Below are 24071 nucleotides of genomic sequence, written 5' to 3' on the forward strand. Positions count from 1 at the left end.
TTTTTCTAGATTCCACATATATGCGTTAATATACAATATTTGTTTTTCTCTTTCTGACTTACTTCACTCTGTGTGACAGACTCTAGGTCCATCCACGTCTCTACAAATGACCCAATTTCGTTCCTTTTTATGGCTGAGTGATATTCCATTGTATATATGTACCACATCTTCTTCATCCATTCATCTGTCATTGGACATTTAAGTTGTTTCCATGTCCTGGCTATTGTAAATAGGGCTGCAATAATAAGTCAACTTGGGTTTGAATCCTAGTACCATGACCTGAGTATGGCCTTAGGCAACTTACTGAACCTCACTGGCTCTTGGTTTCTTAATTTGTAAAATGAGTGTACAGTGTAAGTATAAGCCATCTGAAGGGCCTGCCAAGTGCTGCACTCCCTTCTAAGAGACGTTGAGGGCACCGCAGGAGCCCTGGCAGTTCCTTTTAAAACTACAGCTACACTGACCCTCCTGACTCAGTCCCAGGAACCGTCACCTAAAAGAAGACAACTCACTGATAAGCAGTTCACCAATAGCCTGTTGTGAAAGTTCTGCCCCAAAAAGGGCATTAGTGATTAGCTGGGGCAATCAGAGTAGCTTGGAAACGTGACCTAGGGATGCTGGACCCTATCAAGCAGAGGCTGAAACGCTCTCCTTATTCTGCAACTCATGGCAATTCATCACCTCTTCTTCCCCTTACAAGCAAACTTTTTGAAGATATAACCTACATTAGTCACAGCACGGTTGGCAAAACCCTAGGCTTACCTAAGACCTTTTCAGGGGATTTGCGGAGTCAAAACTGTTTTCATAACCATACTGAGTCCTTATCTATCTTTTTCACTGTGTTGACATTTGTACTAATGGTGCCCAAGCCATGATGGGAAAAATGGCTGCAGCCTCGGCACAGATCACGGCAGGAACACAAACGTGAAGTAGTGATCATTATACTAGCAGTCATGATATTCTTCACCAGCAAGCACTGCTGGTGGGAGGAAGTCTGTTTCACTTTCAGATGTCCTTGATGAGCATTGAAAATGATGAATCATATTAATCTCAACTACTGAGTACACATCTTTTCAATGTCCTGTGTGTTGAGGTGAGAATTACACCTTCAGCTCTTGGGCTGCACATGGAAGTATAAAGTTGTCTCAAGGAAAAGAACTTGTGCTTGAGCTACTAACCGAACTAGTCACTTTTTTCACAAAACACCATTTTTTACTTGAAAGAATGACTAACAAACTACAGTAATTCACACTTGGGTATTTGGCAGACATTTTTTTCAAAAATGAACCAAGTGAGACTGCCACTTCAAGCAGATGAAAACAACTGACAGTGTTTGTTGTCAATGACAAGATTTGAGCTTTCAAGTGAAAATTAGAATTTTGGAAAAGTTGTACATGTCACTGAATCTGACAGTTTTCTAATGCTTAAAGATTTTTCAGAAGAGATTGGTGGTGATATTAACAAATTTGAACTTTTGATACTGTATCATGAATTGTGTATCAACATTTAGAAGATGTCTGTAATTCAGTGAACCCATATTCTCCAGAAGACCAACGTCTGATATTACAAAATCATCTATGGGTGAAAGACCCAGTAAAAGTGCAAGGAATACCAACGAATTTTAATGTAACAGAGTGAAAAAGTTCACTGACATGGTTTCAGATTCCACATTGCAATGAATCTTTAAGAAACTGCCACTTGTTGAGTATCAAAGAAGAATATCCACAATTACCCAAAAAGGCTATTGAAATACTCCTCACTTTTCCAACTGGCACGAAGCCAGATTTGCTTCACATGCTTTAACCAAAACAACATATTGCAACAGACTGAATGTAGAAGCAGATGTGAGAGTCCAGCTGTTTTCTATTAAGCCATACATTAAGCCATTTGTAAAAAATGTAAAACAAATGCAAAAAAGTTTGCTTTTGTATTTTAAAATGTAGCTATTTTCAGTAAAAATATTATTCATAGCCTGTAATGCCTTTATTGAGATGATTTTAAATGAATTCATAAATATTTCTTAAATTCCTCAATTTCAATTTTTAATACAGTAAATATAGGCAATATAGTTCATAAAATAGGAGTGTTCTCTCCAAAACAAAAATTCAGTTAGATCATTCCCTTGATTAAAAGTCTTTAAGGGCTTCCCTGCTGGCGCAGTGGTTGAGAGTTGGCCTGCAGATGCAGGAGACACGGGTTCTTGCCCCGGTCCGGGAGGATCCCACGTGCCGCGGAGCGGCTGGGCCCGTGAGCCATGGCCGCTGACCCTGCGTGTCTGGAGCCTGTGCTCCGCAACAGTGAGAGGCCCATGTACCGCAAAAAAAAAAAAAAAAAAAAAGTCTTTAAAAATCACTCTCAGTTTTCAAGATAAAAATCCAAGCGCCTTGCTCAAAATAGCTCATCAAATGTTGGATTTAACAGTATCTTCTAAAATTTAATATGCAAGTCAATTTTAGTTCAGGAATTCTGCTTCTAGAAAGTTATCTCCTCACCCAAGAGTGCATGACTACTTTGAAGGATGTTCACTGCAGAATTACTGAAGTATAAAAAATATAAATAGAATCTCAAAGTGCAACAATAGGGTCTAATTAAATATACTATGCTACCTCCATAGCAAGTGGAAGAAAACATACAGTAGAATCCCACTTTCATAAAAAAGTCTGTAAATAAAAATATTTTTGAGCATGCACAGTAAAATTTTGGAAAGATATACATCAAACTGATAATGAAAGCTAGCTCTAGGAATTAGAACACATTTTCCTCTAAGAGTTTTATGGCTTTGCTTTTATATTTAGCACTTAAATATATCTGAAAATCATTTTGCATGTGATATGAGATGGGGGCTCGATTTCTAAAGGAACAGTCAATTGCTGCAAGACTTTTGCTGAATGGTCTATCCCTTTCTCGCAGATTTGAAACACTACTTTTATCCTATAAACTCCCTGTATATATATGGTACTGATACGAGAGTCCATTCTGTTCCGCTAATTTTAACCTCTTCTAGTACCAGCCCCTGATGTGGTAAATACGTATAGTTTTATAGTATGTTTTGGTAGCAGGAGGGTCCAATCCCCTCATTATTCTTTTTCAAAACATTTTTGGCAGTTTTGGCATAAGTATTTTTCAAGACAAACTTTAGAATCAGTATATTGATTCCAAAAATATATTAAATGTATACACTGATTTAGGGAAACTTGTTTTTAGTCAAATTGAGCCTCTCCATTGAGGACTGTGACATGTCTGTGTTTATTCTGTTCTTCAGTAATAAACATTTTTTCATTTAGAGTTAAGTTTACTCTGGGTATTTTCGTTTTTATTATTATTGTGGAAAAGATCTTTTTTTTAAAAAAATTACTATTTAAGACTGATCTTGCTGGCATTTAAGAAAGCTATTGATTTTTACATACTTAAAACTGGCCACCTTACAGAAATCATGTATGGAACTTCATTTTGTCATAATTGTCTGACTTGCTTAGGTTTCTGTGTACCATAAATGCCATGTGATAAAACAAAGTAGCTGAAAAGTACAATGAAACAATAAAAACATGCTGCTCTGGGGCTTCCCTGGTGGCGCAGTGGTTGAGAGTCCGCCTGCCGATGCAGGGGACATGGGTTCGTGCCCCGGTCTGGGAGGATCCCACGTGTCGCAGAGCGGCTGGGCCCGTGAGCCATGGCCGCTGAGCCTGCGCGTCCGGAGCCTGCGCTCTGCAACGGGAGAGGCCACAACAGTGAGAGGCCCGCGTACCACAAAAAAAAAAAAAAAAAAAAATGCTGCTCTTAATCCACACTGCATTCACTCCTGAACAAATGCTACTGTGAGTATTCAAAGCACCATCAGGATAGGATTCCTGGGAGCCAGAAGGAAGAGGGGAAATGGCTTCATGGCGTGGGAGCAATCTTCTCTATTAGCCAACCAGACTATTTAAAAAGGACACCAAAATATTACCAGTCTCCAAAGTATAAAACAAAGTAACTCCAACCAATGTTACATATATACATCACCTCCTCAAGAACTCCAAGTCTTTTAGCTGGGATTTGCTGAAAATACCCTTCAAATAAGTCTTTTGCCAAATGACCATAGTTGTTAAAAGCAGTCTGGGAATAAATGATTCCCTATGTTTAAAATAAAACAGGAAGAAATAAAGTACATAAAATTAAATTTTAATTGTAAAGACAACAAGGCAGTCTGTCATCCAATACCAAGTTGTTTAAGTTTAATAGAAAAGTTAACATTTCTAATATTAATTTTTCTCAAAATGGTCAAAGAAGTACAGTCAACCACTACTCAAAAGGATTATCTGAACGCTCACTTTGTGATCTCCCCTCCCATAATAACCAGCCAAGCTCAAGATTTTTTCATAAAAGACTTGGTTTCCGAAAGCATAATCATACGAGTAGATCAGAGAAGCCCTTAACTGGGAACAATGGGTCAGGGGAGTCTCTTTTACCTTCCACTAAGGCTTCTATGTTTTACAATGGAAAACTGGCCTATAGTTAAGTAGGACTTAGAAAATGCAATATTATCATGGCTTCTTACCTAGAGAAAAATCACAAATAAAAAATTTAAATGCAATACAAATAAATTTTAATTTTAATTGTTTAAGAATTCTTTTATTCAGCTTTCAGTAGCTTTCAATGGTTTATAAAGCCAAAACAATTACTCAAAAACTGTTTAACACAGGATAAAGCTATTTATTACTGGCTTATAATTATATACAGCAGAGATTATTAGAAGGGGATGAAACAGGAGGGATGAGAGTAAGATGAAGAAACTTGGCAGTATTAATTACTCCAAACAATACTGAGGGGTAATATACTGGTTTCCAATTAAACAATTTGTAACCTTTTTTTAAAGAGGAAGGAATCTAGGGGCTTCCCTGGTGGCGCAGGGATTGAGAGTCCGCCTGCCGATGCAGGGGACACGGGTTCGTGGCCCAGTCCGGGAAGATCCCACATGCCGCAGAGCGGCTAAGCCCATGAGCCATGGCTGCTGAGCCTGCCCGTCCAGAGCCTGTGCTCCGCAACGGGAGAGGCCACAACAATGAGAGGGCCGCGTACCGGGGGAAAAAAAAACAGAGAGGATGGAATTGGGACTACCTTAGTGGCGCAGTGGTTAACAATCCGCCTGCCAATGCAGGGGAAACGGGTTCGAGCCCTGGTCTGGGAAGATCCCACATGCCGCAGAGCAACTAAGCCCGTGCGCCACAACTACTGAGCCTAAGCTCTAGAGCCCGCGAGCCACAACTACTGAGCCCGCGAGCCACAACCAATGAAGCTCGCGCACCTGGAGCCAGTGTTCTGCAACAAGAGAAGCCACCACAATGAGAAGCCCGCGCACTGCAGAGTAGCCCCCACTTGCCACCACTAGAGAAAGCCCGCACGCAGCAACGAAGACACAACGAAGCCAAAAATAAATAAATAAATAAATAAATTTTAAAAATAAATAAATAAAGAGGATGGAATCTTCCAGTAGTATTAAGGTTTAGACATTAAACCTAAAAACATCTGTGGAGGACAAACCTGACTTTAGTATTGTGCTTATAACACCATCACATCATTAAAGGTTATCAAGAAATACACATTTGGAGGCCAGTATTCCAAAGTATCAACATTCAGAATGGAACTATATCTAATTTACCCTATAAATATTTGAGAGTAAGGTAGATAAGGTAATGTCAGCCCCAAAGCATTTAAGGGATGTGAAGTTTCTGGCTAGGAACCTGCATTTGTTAGAGATGAGATTTCTCTAACATCTACAAGTCAGTTCATGCTTAGTTCCCACTGAGTAGCAGAGATAACAATATCTGTGGATACTATATAGATAGATCATAGGTAATACCTCCAGATATTACAGAGTTTCAGATTGAGGGATGATTACTATCTTAGCAATGACCAGGAATCATCACAGAGAAGTGAATTTGAGCTGAGTTTTGCAGGATGTGTGAGATGTTTCATTTATTATCTCTCTTGGAGTACATGGCCAATATGTAATACCCAAGGAAGCTTAAGCTATGTCTTACTTCACATAATATGACAGTGTTTAAAGCTGACAAATTATTTTTTTCCCTATCTTTTACATTATGTTTCAGAGAAATTTCCCGTTGACTTATAGTTGATCTTCAACTGGAAATTCCTTCCTAGAACTTTGACTTTAAGTTTCTCTCTCTCCTAATAAAGGATTAATGATATACCAAGAAATAACAAGATAATCTAGAAAAATTCATTCTTTAAAGCAGCGATTCTCAACCTTCACGGTGAACTTGAATTTCCTTCACTGTGCAATTGAATCAGCTTAAAAAAATACCAACAGCTGGATTCCATAGTTTGGAGTCAAGCTTATATACCACTATTTTTTATTTCATAGATGATTCTAATATACAGCCAGGAGTAAGAATCACTGGCTTAACTTAACCTTCTTGACAATCTGGTTGTAAATCAAAGAATATTTCTTCCTGGTTTTATCTATTTTTAAAAGCCAATCTTTTCTAGTATACATGCATATTAACAAATACCTCTATTAACAACACAAATGGAATCAGAAGAACACAATTTGTCAACGGCTCTCATATTGAACATTTACCTACAGGGGCAACACAATTGATCCTTATTCCACCGCTGGCCCATTCCACAGCTAAGGATTTGGTGAGGTTGTAAACACCTTCTCTGGCAGCTCCACTATGCCTTTAAAAGACAAAATACAAACATTACAATCAGCTTCTCTTGAGTATGTCTCCCTTAACTAAATTGATAGGTGTACCAATGACCTGTCAGAGTTCCACCACAATGTTCTTGTTATGAGTCCCTGTCTGAACCATAAGAAAGAACCAGGTCCTTCAATATTAAAGCAAAACCACAGCTATCTGATAGTCAAACAAATCCCACGTAAGTCAAGGCCCACATAAGATCCCCCAAATCATCATGTGCATAAGAGGAATATTTTGAAGAACTTTTGATTATGGAAGAAAACAAACAAATTGCTAATTTTGAGGGTTACAAGTGTGGTTATTTTTTCTTTTTTTTTTTTTTTTGCGGTATGCGGGCCTCTCACTATTGTGGCCTCTCCCGCTGCGGAGCGCAGGCTCAGCGGCCATGGCTCACGGGCCCAGGCGCTCCGCGGCATGTGGCATCTTCCCGGACCGGGGCACGAACCCGCGTCCCCTGCATCAGCAGGCGGACTCTCAGCCACTGCGCCACCAGGGAAGCCCAGTGTGGTTATTTTTTAAATCCATTTTAGATAATAAGGGATATGAAATTCATACTTCAGGCTAGAAATAGTATCAACAGAATTTCTAGACATAAAAAAAATTTAAATGAATTTTAATATGTTTCCAGAGAAGAGGTTCAAATACTTAGGTCTGTATCCATATGGTGCAAAAAGGTATAGACATACGATGGCTTAGAATTTCTAATTAAAAGGTCCTCAGAGCCAAGTATGTGAGATCTGGGAGTGTACCCACTCCTCACTAGAGAGTACCTCCATAGCCCCATCTTCCTGAAGAAAGTCCCCCTCAGCCCCCATGTTGGCTGCAAAAGCCCTGGCAGGACTCCAGGCAGAAACCAAACGTTCCATCTGCCAGAACTACCTGAGCAACCTCATCACCATCGAATGTGGCCACAGTCTGGGGTGGATTTACGGGACAGGTTTCCTTGCTTGCCACCAATGCTAGGAGGGGCCCTTCTGGAGTAACGCCCAGCTGGACAGGATGACATGACGGTGAACACGTAGCTTCACACCACCAGGAGCAAGAGGCGGGGGCAGAACACATGAGCATATGCAGGAAGCATAGTCGAGTTCGGGCAATCTTCTGGGAGGAGAACCTAGAGATGTTTGTCCCCTTGCACTCATTCCCTGACCACCAGGGCCACCATATGAGGTCCTGCCTCTCATCATAGGAAAAGGCTCGGCAGTGACCTAGAGCCCCTGAAGAAGAAAGTGGCAGGTGTTCAGAAACAAATAGCCACCCAAGAAAGAAAACCACTAGGAGTGGGGCGGGGGTGGTGGGGGAGAGAGAGAGCTGGAAAATCAGAGACAGAAATTACTCTCTGAATTTGAGCACCTGGGCCAGTTTGTTGAATGTGAGCGAGAGGCAGTTGAAGGGAGTGAGATGCCACCCAAACATGCTCCTGCCATGGTATATTGATTATGTTCAGCTGTGGGCACTTGAAAAACAGTAAATGCAGAGAGAGGCTTTCTCTGAACCCCCCTCATCGGCTAAAAGGAACGCACTGTCATAAATCCCCTCCCTGGGAGTCTCATCAACCAGGGAAGGCTGACTGTTGTCACATGACAGGAGACTAGATGTTGACACCACATGTGGACAAACTTTGTCACCAACTCTCATACCTCCCATCCATTCTTCAAAGGACCCATTCATCTTTCCTAAAAATCATATACTCCCCACCCCCAAGAGGTCTATATCCCCTCTCCCCTTTCCCTATTAAGATAGTATTTAACCCTGAATTTGAAGCCACGACCGGCAGTTGCTCATTTTTCCCTGGGTACCTCCCATGTATACATGAGGTATACATGTGAATAAAATTCTATTTGTTTTTCTCCTGTTCATCTGTCTTTTATTACAGGAGTCTCAGCTAAGAGCTCAGAAGGGCAGAGGGTAAATTGTTTATCCTCCCCTACATAGTTCTCAAGGCTTAGCCAAGAAGGACATTTAATACAAACTCAATGCAAACACAATAGAATTTTCAGACTACATCTCCACACTCAAAGACCTACTAAAGAAGTTGGCAGAGAAGAGTGTGATGTCAGAAGGGAAAGTGCTGCTGGATGTCGAGACCACCCATGACAGGTGTGAAAGACTGAAGCGCCTAGCTCTCTGTTGGTTCCATAAGGAAGGAAGGAGACGGCCTTCCTCTGCAGTAATTGGCACTGCAGAAAATTACATGGAAACTGAAAGTTACTCTGGATCTTGAAACAGCACATCCTAATCTCTCTGTCTCTGAGGATTAAAAAAAAAAAAAAATTGGTGACATTTGTGAAGAAAAAGCAGAGTTTATCCAGAGAGATTTACGGCTTATCCAGTAGTCCTGGGTTCTGAAGGATTTGATTCCGGCTGGCATTACTGGGAGGTCCAGGTGGATGAGAGGCCCGAATGGACCACGAGTTTGTAAAAACTCCGCTTCCAGGAGAAAAAAGTGACCCCCACCAAAACGGAACAGATGGTGGATAATTCCGCGGCAGGATGGAAACTATGTCACATGAGGCATTGTTCCAGCCACTTTTCTGAAGCAAAAGCCCAGAAGAGAAGGAAGTGCATTTATCTGGACTAGGAGTTCCATGAGATTTCATTGTGCCATCTGAATAACGTCTCACAGCTCTTCTTTCACTGAGAAAGTTTTCTGAAATACTAAGGCCTTATTTGTGTATCAGATATGATTTGAAATGTCTTACACTGTATGAAGGAAGAGATTATGAGCGATAAACCACCCTAAAGGCTGTCACACCGCTTCATTTTCTTCCTGTAATTTATGAATAGGAAGCAGAATAATATCTAACTCTCAGTGAATCTATCTCTAACAATTTTTTTTCAATGCTTCTAGGACTTAAACATATAAATGAAATCATACGTACATGCTCTTTTCTATCTGGCTTTTTTCACTCAGAATAATGATTTTCATATTTATCCACACTGCTGCATGAATCAATAGCTCACTCCTGTTCATTTCTGAGTCGCACATTATACATATACACCATGATTTGTTTATTCATTCACTCATTGATAGGCATTTGGGCCATGAATTCTCTCGCCATGGGAGATATGAGTTGCTTTTTGGCCCATCTCTTGCCCTTGTAATGATTGACAATGACCCAAAAGATCAGCGGGTCAGTCTAAGCTCCTCTGCACAGATTGTAATGGAAATTGGACTATTCTCAGACAACACTGAAAATGTCAAAAAATGATGAGAACCCCAGAGAAACACTTGCAAAGACAGCAATACAATTCAAACACACACACACAAGAAATATCCAGGCAGCCTTTCAACAGATGAAAAGAAGCTGCACTGGGATATCATTTCTTGCCCATCAGAGTTGTCCAGAAATTGACAAGACACATTTTTGGTGAGGCTGTGAGGAACAGGCATTCTCATTCATTGACGATGGAGTGCAAAATGCAAAGAAACTTGCAAATGCCTAACAGGATACATTTCCTCTTCACCCAGCAGTCCAACTTCCCGGATATACGCTAAATATATTACCTCCACAAATGTGAAACAAATATTTACAATGTTACTCATCACAGAATTATTTGTAATAGCGAAACATAGAAACACAAATTTCTATTAAATTTGAGACAATGTGTGCATTTGAAACAATGAATTTGAAAAGAAATCCTTGATTCCATAGTGGTATACTAAAAAAGTTAATAATAATAATAACATATATAAGGAGAAGTGATGGTTGTGGTGTAACTAGAAGTCTTTTTATGGAAGAGTATCAGCTACAAAACATAGAAGCGGGACTTTCGGGGAGGGGGGAACCTTCAAGATGGCGGAGGAGTAAGACATGGAGATCTCCTTCCTCCCCACAAATACATCAGAAATATACCTACATGTGGAACAACTCCTACAGAACACTTACTGAACCCTGGCAGAAGACCTCAGATCTCCCAAAAGGCAAAAAACGCCACCCCACGTACCTGGGTGGGGCAAAAGAAAAAAGAAAAAACAGAGACAAAGAATAGGGACGGGACCTGCACCTCTGGGAGGGAGCTGTGAAGGAGGAAAGGTTTCCGCACACTAGGAAGGCCCTTCGCGGGCGGAGACTGCGGGTGGCGGAGGGGGAAGCTTCAGAGCCGCGGAGGAGAGCGCAGCCACAGGGGTGCGGAGGGCAAAGCGGAGAGATTCCCACACAGAGGGTCGGTGCCAACCAGCACTCACCAGCCCAAGAGGCCTGTCTGCTCACCCGCCGTCGGGCGGGGGCTGGGGGCTGAGGCTCGGGCTTCCGTCGGATCCCAGGGAGAGGACTGGGGTTGGCTGCGTGAACACAGCCTGAAGGGGGCTAGTGCGCCACAGGTGGCCGGGAGGGAGTCCGGGAGAAGTGTGGAGCTGCCAAAGAGACAAGAGACTTTTTCTTCCCTCTTTGTTTCCCGGTGCTCGAGGAGAGGGGATTCAGAGCACCGCCTAAACGAGATCCAGATATGGGAGGGAGGAAGAGAGGGGGGGAAAGACACAAAGAGAGAATGCAAATGCAGCAAAATGTTAGCACTTGGTTAATCTAAATGAAAGGTATACAGACACAGCTCGGAGATTCGGCAGGTTCAGTTCCAGACCACCACAATAAAGCAATATTGCAATAAAGTGAATCACGCAAATTTTTTTGTTTCCCAGTGCATATAAAAATTATGTTTACACTATACTATAGTCTATTAAATGTGCGATAGTATTATGTATAGAAAAATAATGTACAACCTTAATTTTAAAATATTTTATTGCTAAAAAGTGCTAACCATCATTTGAGCCTTCAGCAAGTTGTAATCTTTTTGCAATAGTAACATCAAAGATCACTGACCACAAATCATCAAATATAATAATAATGAAAAATTTGAAATATTGCATTAATTACCTAAATATGACACAGAGAAAAACAGTGCTGGCAGACTTGCTAGATGTGCAATAAAACAAAACATAATAAAACAAGGTATGCCTAATAGGAGTTCATTATATTATTTCTTTAACTTTTTCACACATTCAAGAGGTTTTCAAAAATAAACCGGGAGAAAGAAATTCCTATATTAGTAAAATGAATAATTAAAGGCTACAGGAAAGTCTAAATTCACCAGTAATTTATATGTGGATGTTCCCACAAGTCTTTAACAATAGCATATTGTGTCAAATAGTACAAGTTGAAAAACCTGGAGCTTCAGGGTAATCATAACTTAAATCATTTTAATTAAATAAAAAATACATGTTCATTTTAGAAAAACTAGAAAAAGCAGATATGCAAAAAGATGAAAATAATATGTAATTTTACCTCCCAGAGATAATATGTCAGTATTTTGGTATAAACTCCTTCAGAATTATGTCTATTCATATACAGCCATATATAAATATATACTGGTTTTTGCAGAAATGTGATCATGCTAGGTAGAATGTTTTATAACCTGCTTTTCACTCGATGTCTGGGAATATCTTTTCATATTGAGAAGTATATTTTTATACCTATATTTTTAGTGGCTGCATAGTACTCTATCCTGTAGATGTATAAAACTTCACTCAACTAATATTTTACTCTAGAATATTTAAATGGTTTTCAGTTTTTCACTATTATTATTATGGTACAGAAAAATGTATGTTTCATATTTCTTGTTTTCAAAACCAAAAGCTAAGTCCCATTGTTTAAAGTCAAAACAAAACAAAACAAAGACTATAGGCCCTGTATTCTTTAATTCAATTCTGGCTAATAAAAATCATAACTGAGGGCTTCCCTGGTGGTGCAGTGGTTGAGAATCTGCCTGCTAATGCAGGGGACACGGGTTCGAGCCCTGGTCTGGGAGGATCCCACATGCCACGGAGCAACTACGCCCGTGAGCCACAACTACTGAGCCTGCGCGTCTGGAGCCTGTGATCTGCAACAAGAGAGGCCACAATAGTGAGAGGCCCGCGCACCGCGATGAAGAGTGGCCCCCGCTTGCCACAACTAGAGAAAGCCCTCACACAGAAACGAAGACCCAACACAGCAAAAATAAATAAATAAAAAATTAATAAACTCCTACCCCCAACATCTTCTTTAAAAAAAAAAAAATCATAACTGAATCTAGACTGCAGACTTCTAATTAATGGCTGTTGGCAAGGAACCTCAGGTTGGTAAGAGACTGTTGACTTGAGTGCTAGAAGGTGTTGAAGTGCTGAGCTATGAAGGGTGAGTTAGAGACTACAAGCTATCTCCTAATACTCATGCTCCTCTTCTTACATAGAAATTGAATTTGTACTTACACACATAGATTCACCTAAAGATTCTATTTCCCAGTATCCCTTATAGGTAGGTATGATCTTTTAACTGAGTTCTAGCTGATGATGAATGTCAGTGAAGGTAATGGGGCCACTTTCCGATGGTGCTGTTAAAAAGAATGAGTGAGTATTACATTTTTTCTCATTCCTACTGTCTGGAATGCAGTTACAATGACAGGAACTGGAGCAGCCATTTTGGACCATAGGATGGAAACCACATGTCAAAGACAGTAAAGCAAGGAGTAGGATCCTTATTCCCTAATGATTATGGAACTACCATACTATCCCTGGACGATATACCTTGAGTTCTTATGTGAGGGAGAAGTCAACTATCTTATTCAAGCTCTTCTTTTTTATGTATCTCTATACTTCAGCAGCTCATCCTGTATCACAATTAATACAGAACTGTATACTACCAGTTAGATAAAAATGAGGCTGGAAGTGTCTGCAAGACCTTTGATTTAGAGATACTAAGAATATAAAGCCTAACCCATGTTGGGGTGAAGACCCTGTGGTTCAGAATTATACTTGTTCCACATTTTTCAGCATAAAAATGCCTTGGTTAGTTTGTAAGGGAACTATTCAGTTACCCAACTTCAGGGTTGAGTACTACCACCTATGAAACATAAGCTTTAATCTAAAGACTATGCATGTGTGCTAATTACTTATTAGTGATAAAAAATGTGGACTCTGGTATCTCCCTGAAGATTTCACTGAATTAATTAATAGGTCCTTGTAACAGATTTAACAGATTCATTTCTTAAAAACAAAATAAGTGTGGAGTCTTCCTTTATTTTATGAAGCACTTTGTAGCAATACGTTTGTACAAATCCTGAATAATTTTTATATGATAACTTCCTAGAAATAAAATCAACAGATCAAACAATATTTGTATTTTATAAATGTTGCCGAATTACTATCCAGAAATGCAGCAATTTGCATTGCTATGTTGTATGTAAGTTAAATCAGGGCAGTAAGTGTTGATGACATGGAACTTCTGAGCCCATAACAATTTCTCTTTCAGGATTCTCTATGATCTTTACATAAAGACACTTGGACTTCTTGGATGATTGATCACACTTGCCTGCTTTGCACATGTAGAAGGCACCCGTCAGGTTGGTTTCAATCACAGCATTCCACCCCTTTGAACTGATGTGTTCAGAAGGAGAGAAGAACTGGCCTCCTCCATTGTTTACCAATAAACTGATCTGACCATAAAAGTCTAAGGTGGCTTTGACTAAATTATTTGCCTAAAGAAAACCATTAAAAGTGAACTGGTTACAGACACAGAAAGACAAATACTGTATGATAGCACTTATATGTGGAATCTAAAAAATGCAATGAATTAGTGAATATAACAAAAAATAAGCAGATTCACAGACATAGAGCCCAAACTAGTGGTTACCAATGTGGAGAGGGAAGCAGGGAGGGGCAATGTAGGGGTAGGAGATTAAGAAGTACAAACTATTAGGTATAAAATAAGCTACAATAATATATTATACAACATGGGGAATATAGCAAATACTTTATGATAACTATAAATGGAGTATAACCTTTAAAAATTGTGAATCACTATATTATACACCTGTAACATATAAATTGTACATCAACTGCACTTCAATAAATAAATAAATAAAATGTTAAAAGTGAACCGGTTAATAACCTAACTTGCTACTTGGACTTTATCACCTGCTTTAGGAGAGTAGCAGAGCTTGCAGTGTCTCACAGTGAATAGTAACTCTGAGAACCACAGTAAATGGAGAGGTAGTCACAATGAATAAACCTGAAAATCCTATATCAGTCAATAATTTACCAGTATCCGATACCCATAGATCATAAAGCTAAATTTGGAATTTTAATGACAAGATTTATCCAAGGACCTGGATCACCCCTCTATTGTTTTACTTTGTGAGCTACCAACACAGAATAATGGATAGTGATGAAACAGGCATTACAAAATGAGTTAAAGGGCAAAAGGCACAAAAGGTAGTCTCTAGATGAAACTGTCCTTGCTAAGCTTCGCTACATTTCTTCCCTTCCTCTCTTTCTCCTGAGGCCACTCACCCAATAGATCATTAGCTCAAGAATCTCCTTCACAGGCTCTGCTTCTAGTGAACCTCATCTAAGATAGCTACTATGGGAAAACTTAAAGCACAGTCAGGTTTAGGGACAACTACTATAAATTAAAATGAATGAATAAGTAAGATAGATTTGCATTCCTCATAAAATTAAAACTACAGTTGCCATATGATCCAGAAATCCCACTCCTGCACTGCTGGCCATATACCCAGACAAAACTATAATTTGAAAAGATACATGCACCCCAATGTTCATAGCAACAGTATTACAATAGCAAGACACTGAAACAACCTGAATGTCCATCAACAGATGAATGGATAAAGATGTGATACACACACACACACACACACACACACACACACACACACACACACACAATGGAATAATACTCAGCCATTAAAAAGAATGAAATAATGCCATTTGCAGCAACATGGTTGGATCTAGAGATTATCATACTAAGTGAACTAAGTCAGAAAGAGAAAGACAAATACCATATGATATCACATATATGTGGAATCTAAAATAAAACACAAATCAATATATCTATGAAACAAAAACAGACTCACAGATATAGAGAACAGATTTGTAGTTGCCAAGGGGGAGGGAAGGATTGGGAGTTTGTGATTAGCAGATGCAAGCTATTACATATAGAATGGATAAACAACAAGGTCCTACTGTATAGCACAGGGAACTGTATTCAATACCCTGTGATAAACCATAATGGAAAATATGAAAAAGAATATATATCTGTATAACTGTCACTTTGCTGACAGCAGAAATTAAACACATTGTAAATCAACTATACTACAATAAAATTTAAAAATACAAAGATAGATTTGCTTTACCTCCTCTTCATTGCAGATGTTGCATTTTATGGGAGTGACTTGAGCCTGGCTGGTAGGAGGCAGTCTGGCTTTCAGTTCATCTGTGGCAGATTTTAATCTATCAGACTCACAGGATGCAATGATCACATTACACCCTGAGGAGACAAAAGCCAAAGAACAGCTAAAAATGTTTTCACTGGTTGTCCAAATTCTGAAAGTAATAATGTTTAGAAAATGTTTCATGTGTTCCTATAAAAAAAGATGAATTAGGACTTCTGCTTATGGTCAAGATGGAGTAATAGGAACTGAACTTACCCTCAGTCCAAAACAACTAAAAAACTGAACAAAATATATGCAACAATGATTTCCAGGCACTGGATATCAAGTAGCACAGGATAATGATCCCAGAGAGTGAACACAAACAATGTGAGCCCTATTATTATTCCAGAGTGCTGCCTAGAGAGAGTCTTCAGGCAGCAACATAGGGAGGAGGAACCCATTCAGAGCCCAGCAGTCTCCTGGGTAGAAGAGATGAAGTTGGGAGTCCAGGGAGGCCAAGACAGCTAGATTACACAGGGCACAGAGAGAAAGGAGGTACACAGGGAGAGAACTCCAGAGATCTGTAGAGTTCCCTCAGATCTTTAGCTGAGTAATATTGAACCTATATCTTGACAGAAAAGTTACACTTAAAAGTATTAAGAGGACTTCCCTGGTGGCGCAGTGGTTAAGAATCCACCTGCCAATGCAGGGGACATGGGTTTGAGCCCTGGTCGGGGAAGATCCCATGTGCCGCAGAGCAACAAAGCCCGTGAGCCACAACTACTGAGTCTGTGTGCCGCAACTACTGAGGCCCGCGTGCCTAGAGCCCATGCTCCGCACAAGAGAAGCCACCGCAGTGAGAAGCCCGCGCACCTCAACAAAGAGTAGCCCCCGCTCGCCACAACTAGAGAAGCACGCAGCAACGAAGACCCAACACAGCCCAAAATAAATAAATAAATAAATAAATAAATTTATTTTTTAAAATTGATGTATAATTTTCAACAAAGCATATATTATACTGTTAGGAGAACCGTTATTCCTTTCTTCTTCTGTTTCCAGGAGGAAGCTTCTACTCCCAGGAGGGGAAAGAATTGAAATACACATTTCTAGACCAGGTCCAACCCTCAGCCAGGTTTCCCTGAATTAGGAGGAATAGCTAACCTAATTAATAAAACGGAAAGGAGAAACAAGTTCCCCTGGATTAGCCTCTGCTCATCACCTTCTTTTCTTTGATCTTTCTGCCGTAAAGATGGGCATTAACTGCTCTAGTTCCCAGAGCAGAGCACAGGCTGACAGGGCATGGAAATCTGACATCTACAACTCTTCCTAAATCCACATTAAGAAGTTAAGCCTCATTAAAAAAAAAAAAAAAAAAAAAAAAAAGAAATCCTCAAGAATACTAAGGTGATTAATGCCTGACTTTGTCCCAGGCCTCAAATAAGAGATATAATGAAAATATAAATAGGATTATTCACAGGAATTATCTAATTAGAAGCTTACTAAATTATCACTAACTACTATCTGAACCCTGAAGGCTTCAGGAAAGTTATCTAATATTAGCAGAGCTATACTGGGACACAACTTTAAAAGGCTATTTATTTTAACTGCTATATAAACTTGAACCAGCGGGCAAAGGTATTACAAGGCAGAATGCTGCAGTGCTGGGTAGAACTAGAAACCTAAATTTCCATTAAAGGAATGGTTAAATAAATTATTACACATCCATACAATAGAATACTGTATAACTTTGAGAAGAATGAAGTACTACTATATGCACTAGCATGGAAAGAAAAAATTACAGAGCAGTAAGAATACTACAGTCACAGTTTTATAAATAACAAAATACATACAAGTGTATATGTGTGCATGTGGGTGACTTATAGAAAATCACCAGGAAAGGGATTTAGGAGATGGGTAGAATGGGAAAGCTCATGTTTTTCTTTTATATACTTCCATACTACCTGAATTTATTGCAATGCTCTTATTTTACAATAAACTAGAAAATTATTAGATGATATCCTTCTCCTCACCCTTATGCTAAATGATTTGGATGGACTTTTTTTGTTGTTTATATGAGTTGCTAGAGAAATTCAGGAAGCTTGATAAACTTACTTAGAACAAGGTACAGAAGTAACTAGCAAATAATGAGTTATTTCCACATCAGAGGCATTTGTAGCCAAATATATTGCTTTTCTACTTGGGCTGATACTGATTCCTTTCAATCTTCAACTCAGAGTGCTACATTTAAGCACCTTCTATGTCCCTGGTGTTGATAAGAGCCTAGTCACCAGAGCAAGAAAGAGTGCTGTCTTGCCTCACAATTTCCACTTGCAATTCCTACTTTCATTTCATCCACTGTCACAGAAAGAGAATGACTAATTTGAGGACAGAGACAAGGATCTAGCTTGTATTCAATGTGAATGGTCTTAGGTTCAATATTCTTTGATGGAATCAGGACTCCTCTGGTCTAAGAGCATCTGTCAAATAGAGGAAGAGGGTTTCAATTCTGTTCGCTATATCCTGCCCTTGTGAGCTAGGGCTTTCAGCATCCTCTCAGAAAAGGGACAGTCAAAATCATTTGGATGTGAAAGACAACACAATAATCACTTTAAAAAGCATGCCTCGGACTTCCCTGGTGGCGCAGTGGTTAAGAATCCGCCTGCCAATGCAGGGCACACGGGTTCGAGCCCTGGTCTGGGAAGATCCCACATGCCGCAGAGCAACTAAACCTGTGAGTCACAGCTACGGAGCCTGCGCTCTAGACCCCGCAAGCCACAACTACTGAGCCCGCGTGCCACAAACTACTGAAGCCCACATGCCTAGAGCCCGTGCTCCACAACAAGAAAAGCCACCGCAATGAGAAGACTGCACACTGCAGCGTGCAAAGAGTAGCCCCCGCTCGTCACCACTAGAGAAAGCCTGCACTCAGTAACGAAGACCCAATGCAGCCCAAAATAAATAAGTAAAATAAATAAATTTATTTTAAAAAAGCATACCTCAAAATCCAACTTGTAATTCACACCAAAAAATAGGAGGCTTCTCACTGGAAATTGAATTGGCTAACATTTTTGTGGCGAGCATTGCCCTCTGAGGAAGGCGCCATTAAGACCCTCATAAGCCTCAGGGCCCGATTGTACTCTCCTTGGTATGCATCCTGGACTTTATGGTATGAACGTAAAAAAGGAGATGGCCTTTGGCCAAATCGCTCCAGGGACCTGCTCAGTTACTGGGAGTCCCTGGTTGTTCCCTAAAGCTAGGAAAAGCAACCCTGGAGGGGAAATTGGTGCCTTTGAGGGAGAAGCCGAGAAGCCAATCAACCAGCTGATGCTGATAAGGCGTGACTAAGCCGAGAAGCCAATCAACCAGCTGATGCCGATAAGATGATGACTAAGCAAATTCCCTGCTTTAGGGGTATATATACGGCTATGCTTTGTTATTAAACTTGTCTTGCAACCATCAGTTGCTTGTGCCCTTCTGATCCCATACCTTGGTGCGTTCAGTTCCTTACCCCCTCTCGTCGATTGTTGCTACACTTTGAGGACCCACCGCGGCTGGCGGCCCGGTAGGTGAATCCCCGGAGTGAAGAGTGAAAGTGTGGCCACATAGTAAAGTTGATAGTAACTCGGGGCAATAGTCAGAAGTAAAAAAAATATGGGACAAAAAGTATCCAAGAAGTGACCTGAGATCACTGATCAAGAGAAGGAGTTGTCCACCAGTGCTTTCCAGGCTTTCATAGCTGGAAATTATGATGTCTGTCTGCAACATCTTGCCTGCCTACAAGATATAAACAAAGACGATTATAAAATAATTTTGAATACGGCAGTAGCTGAGTTTTTCAAAAGTAACCAGACAACAACAGATAGTTTAAGACAGACACTTAACCAGTTGAAGAATCAGGTGCACTCGGCTGTTGAAGAAATGGATGGACTAGATGATCTTGAAAATAGTATGTTGTATTACAATCAAGCAGTCATCCTGTATCATGTCTGACAGCATACAGAAGCCATATCCGTTGGTGAAAAACTTTATATCAGTTCATAGAACCTTTTGAAGAAAAATTTGCCCAAGCAGTGTGTTTTTTGCTCGTAGACCTGTATATATTAACCTACCAAGCTGAGAAAGCTTTACATCTTCTTGCTGTTCTAGAAAAAATGATTTCACAGGGCAACAATAACAAAAATGGAAAGAATGAGACTGGTAATTACAGCAACAAAGATGGGTCTAATCATAAAGCTGAAAGTGGAGCTCTAATAGAAGCTGCAAAGTCAAGGATACTATTTTTGTGTTGAAGTATATGTAGGAGGACAAGGGACTTTACTGGCCGGCCATAGTTTAAAGCTAGTTAAAGCTGTTACAAGTTTGAAGTTTCCCTCCTTTTTTCCTTCTGATTTTCCCCAATCTGATTTTGAATTCTCAAATCTGGTGCACCTTAAATTATAATAATGGTACCATTCTAATTTCTTCAGTTTCTGTTACTGATAATAGTTTGGTTTTTTATAAGCATTGGGATTTTGGGAAGTTTGCATTGTCTTATTCTTATCAACCGGTTATTACTTGTGTTACACCCTCATATGCCTTGCTAATAGGAGATTTACAGATTGAGCTTACTTCTGGTTCCTTAGGATATAATATAACTTGTCAGAATTGTATTTTTAGTACCTGCATTCTGCCTATGAAAGGAACTTTTTCTGTTATGATGTTAAAGCAACCTTCCTATGTAATGCTGCCTGTAAATATTTCTGAACCATGGTATCATAGTACTAGCATGCAAGCTTGGCTAGAATTATCTGAAGTTTTAAAAAGACCTAAATGATTCATTGGAATATTAATATGTAGCATATTAGCCTTAGCCGCTTTAACAGCCACAGCCGCTACCGCCGGTTTAGCATTAAGTAAAACTGTACAACAAGCACGTTATGTTAATCAATTGTCTAAAAATACCAGTATTGCGTTAGCATTACAAAGTCATATTGATACTCAACTAAAAACTGAGGTTGATGAGTTAAAAAATGCTCTCATAGGTTTAGGAGACCAAATTATGGCTTTCAAATTGAAAATGGGTTTGATTTGCCATGCTAAATATACTTGGATTTGTGTGACTCAACACGCTTATAATGAAACTGACTGGGATTGGAACAAAGTAAAAATGCACTTTTTAAGTGTATGGACTGATGGACACATTAGTTTGGACATACAAAAACGTAATGCGGAAATACAAGCAATTCAAGAAGCTCATCTACAAGAAGACGGGCCCCAACAATTAATTCAAGGACTCTTGGATCAGCTTCAATGGTTAAACTCAATGCATTGGTTTCAAAATGGACTCACAGGATTGATTACCGTGGGGTCATGTGTATTGTTGATGTTAATTGCCTTACCTTGTTTATTACGCTTTGTTGGTCGTCTCGCTGCTCTTCGTCAGGAGGTGTATGGGTTGAAATTGCATTATCAAGCTTTAAAAAATAAAAGAGGGGGAAATGTGGCGAGCATTGCCCTCTGAGGAAGGCGCCATTAAGACCCTCATAAGCCTCAGGGCCCGATTGTACTCTCCTTGGTATGCATCCTGGACTTTATGGTAAGAACGTAAAAAAGGAGATGGCCTTTAGCCAAATCGCTCCAGGGACCTGCTCAGTTACTGGGAGTCCCTGGTTGTTCCCTAAAGCTAGGAAAAGCAACCCTGGAGGGGAAATTGGTGCCTTTGAGGGAGAAGCCGAGAAGCCAATCAACCAGCTGATGCTGATAAGGCGTGACTAAGCCAAGAAGCCAATTAACCAGCTGATGCCGATAAGATGGTGACTAAGCAAATTCCCTGCTTTAGGGGTATATATATGGCTATGCTTTGTTATTAAACTTGCCTTGCAACCATCAGTTGCTTGTGCCCTTCTGATCCCATACCTTGGTGCGTTCAGTTCCTTACCCCCTCTCGTCGATTGTTGCTACACTTTGAGGACCCGCCGCGGCTAGCGGCACATTTTATTTTATTTGCCCAATTTGGGTTTCTATAACAATTTTCAGGAAATAGCCATTAATCCTGGCATAAAAAATAAAGCTGAGCAAGTCAGGAAAAATTATTTGTATACTCTTTCACTGTAGGAAATGCATTTCCAATACAACATTACTTTTTTTTTTTTTTTAGTACATTGGAAGGTTGAACCAGGATCTGATCAATCTGCTGTGAAGCCTGGTATCTGACCTTCACAGAAAATGATAACGGGTTCTACTTTTCTAATGGATTTTCCTGAACAGGGTTAGAGTTTTGGTGTTGGAAGTGAAGTGGGTAGTAATGGTGATGAAGCTACACCACGGTCAGATTAAGAAATGCTAATTTCCTTCTTTTTCTTATTAAGATGTATTTTTTCCTGTTTTTCAACATACTTTTTTTTAAGTTCATACTCTGTGCTGGGCATTAGAAACACAATGGTAAGCAAAGACAACTTGTTCATTAAAAAAATTTGAAAAATGAGTACAATTTAACCATTCATCATTCAAATCATTTCCAGAAAAAGTAGTTGCTGATAATATTACAAACTTCTTTCCAGTCTTCTGCATATATAGTTTTCATTAACAATTAAATTGTAATGCTATATTTTGTTTAGAATCCTGATTTTTTTCAGTTATATGGTATGCATTTGACAACAAAATCTTCAATAGCAAGATGTTTAAACAGCAGCATATTTCATTGTTACTGATTTAGTCATTTCCCTTATCATGTTTCACTATTCAACACTACATTCTTGTACACAAACCCGTGCTTGTCCCTGATTACTTCCAAAGAGTAAATTCCTGAGAGAGGAATTACTAGGTCATACAGCACAAATACTGTTAACATTTTTGGATTTTTTTCCCCAAACTGACCTCTAGAAAGCTTGTAATAATTTACATTCTTGCCTGCCTTCTCACTTCCTCATCAACACTTTCATTTTCCCCAATGTTTTAAAACTTTGTTAAAAAACCAATGGCACCTTTTTATTACTATATTTTGCATTTCATTGCCAAAAAAGTTGACTATTTTTTCATATACTTACTGCTTTTTTTTTTTTTAGTTCTTGATTTTAAATGCTTGGCCCATATCAGAAGCTATTTTTCTATCAGTTATTAGATCTTTTCCTTATTTATGAGATCTCTTTACATAACAAATTTGTTGTACATTGTAAATGTTTTTCTTCATGTTCCTTCAAACTTTGTTCATATATATTTTTTAATTCAATGAGGATATACATCTTCATATTTATCGATTTTCTCTTTTGTGGTTTCTTTCCTTGTTTATTGCTTATAAAGTCCTCCCTTCACCCAAGTTAAGGTAAATATTACAAGAGATTCGAGAAGATTATACGAGGGGAGTCTTTTACCTTTTCCAGTTAAATGAAGTCTTCCCATGTTTCCTAATCATTCATTAGGCAATAAATAGAATTTATTTATTTGCCCCAGCAGCGCCGCTTGTGGGACCTTAGTTCCCCGCCCAGGGATCCAGCCCAGGCCTACCAGCAGCAAAGCCCTGACTCCTAACCACTAGATCGCCAGGGAATTCCCTAGAAAGAATTAATTTTAAATTCACATCCATAATTAGTTCCATAGCATTATTCCATACGTCTCCTTAATCCCCACCTCGGACACAGTATCTTTGGCTCTAAATTTTCCCTTTAGTCTACAAATAGTGGTTCATCATCCACCGCTTCTCCACAACTTTTCTTAGAACTCTCCTCTCTCCACTCTCCCTCGCCGTTTAAATTTCACCCACAGCTATACTTCCTTTGCTTTGCAACTTCACGCTCTCCTAAGCCCGCCTCTGGCCCCCTGGCTCCCGACCCCAGGTTACGCCAGCTTCTAAGGATCCCTCGCTCTGAGTACCCTAGCCCAGGGGCCTGCTCACGCACCTAGATGCAGGAGCTCGGTCGCGATGGCCTTTCCGATGCCCGTACCCCCGCCGGTGACGATGGCCACTTGGTGCTGCATCAAGCCTGCTGCCAGGCAGCTTTTGCCCTTGACCTAAGAACTCACGGCCACGGGACATTTGAGTGATGAAGCGTAGGCCTGGTTAAGTCAATGGGTCCACGCCGCCTTGTAAATATGCTGGACTGAGGGCTCACGCTCACGTGACCGCCCGGGCCCCGCCCCGCCCAGTCCAGTCTACTCGCGCTGCCTCGCGTCGCCCCGCCCCTCTCCATC

General features: G+C 39.9%; 1 protein-coding gene across 1 annotated transcript in view; it reads right to left on the reverse strand.

Moving 5' to 3' along the window:
• Positions 1-24070, reverse strand: part of PECR (peroxisomal trans-2-enoyl-CoA reductase) — a 29554-nt gene extending 5484 nt beyond the window's left edge. Inside the window, 7 exon segments of the mRNA XM_067023370.1 lie at positions 4003-4113; positions 6585-6681; positions 10894-11136; positions 14017-14213; positions 15888-16021; positions 23780-23936; positions 23993-24070. Coding sequence (XP_066879471.1) covers positions 4003-4113; positions 6585-6681; positions 10894-11136; positions 14017-14213; positions 15888-16021; positions 23780-23936; positions 23993-24070 — 1017 coding nt within the window.
• Position 24071: the final 1 nt, after the last annotated feature.

This window comes from Kogia breviceps, chromosome 2, assembly GCF_026419965.1.
Source record: "Kogia breviceps isolate mKogBre1 chromosome 2, mKogBre1 haplotype 1, whole genome shotgun sequence".
Taxonomy (NCBI): Eukaryota; Metazoa; Chordata; class Mammalia; order Artiodactyla; family Physeteridae; genus Kogia; species Kogia breviceps.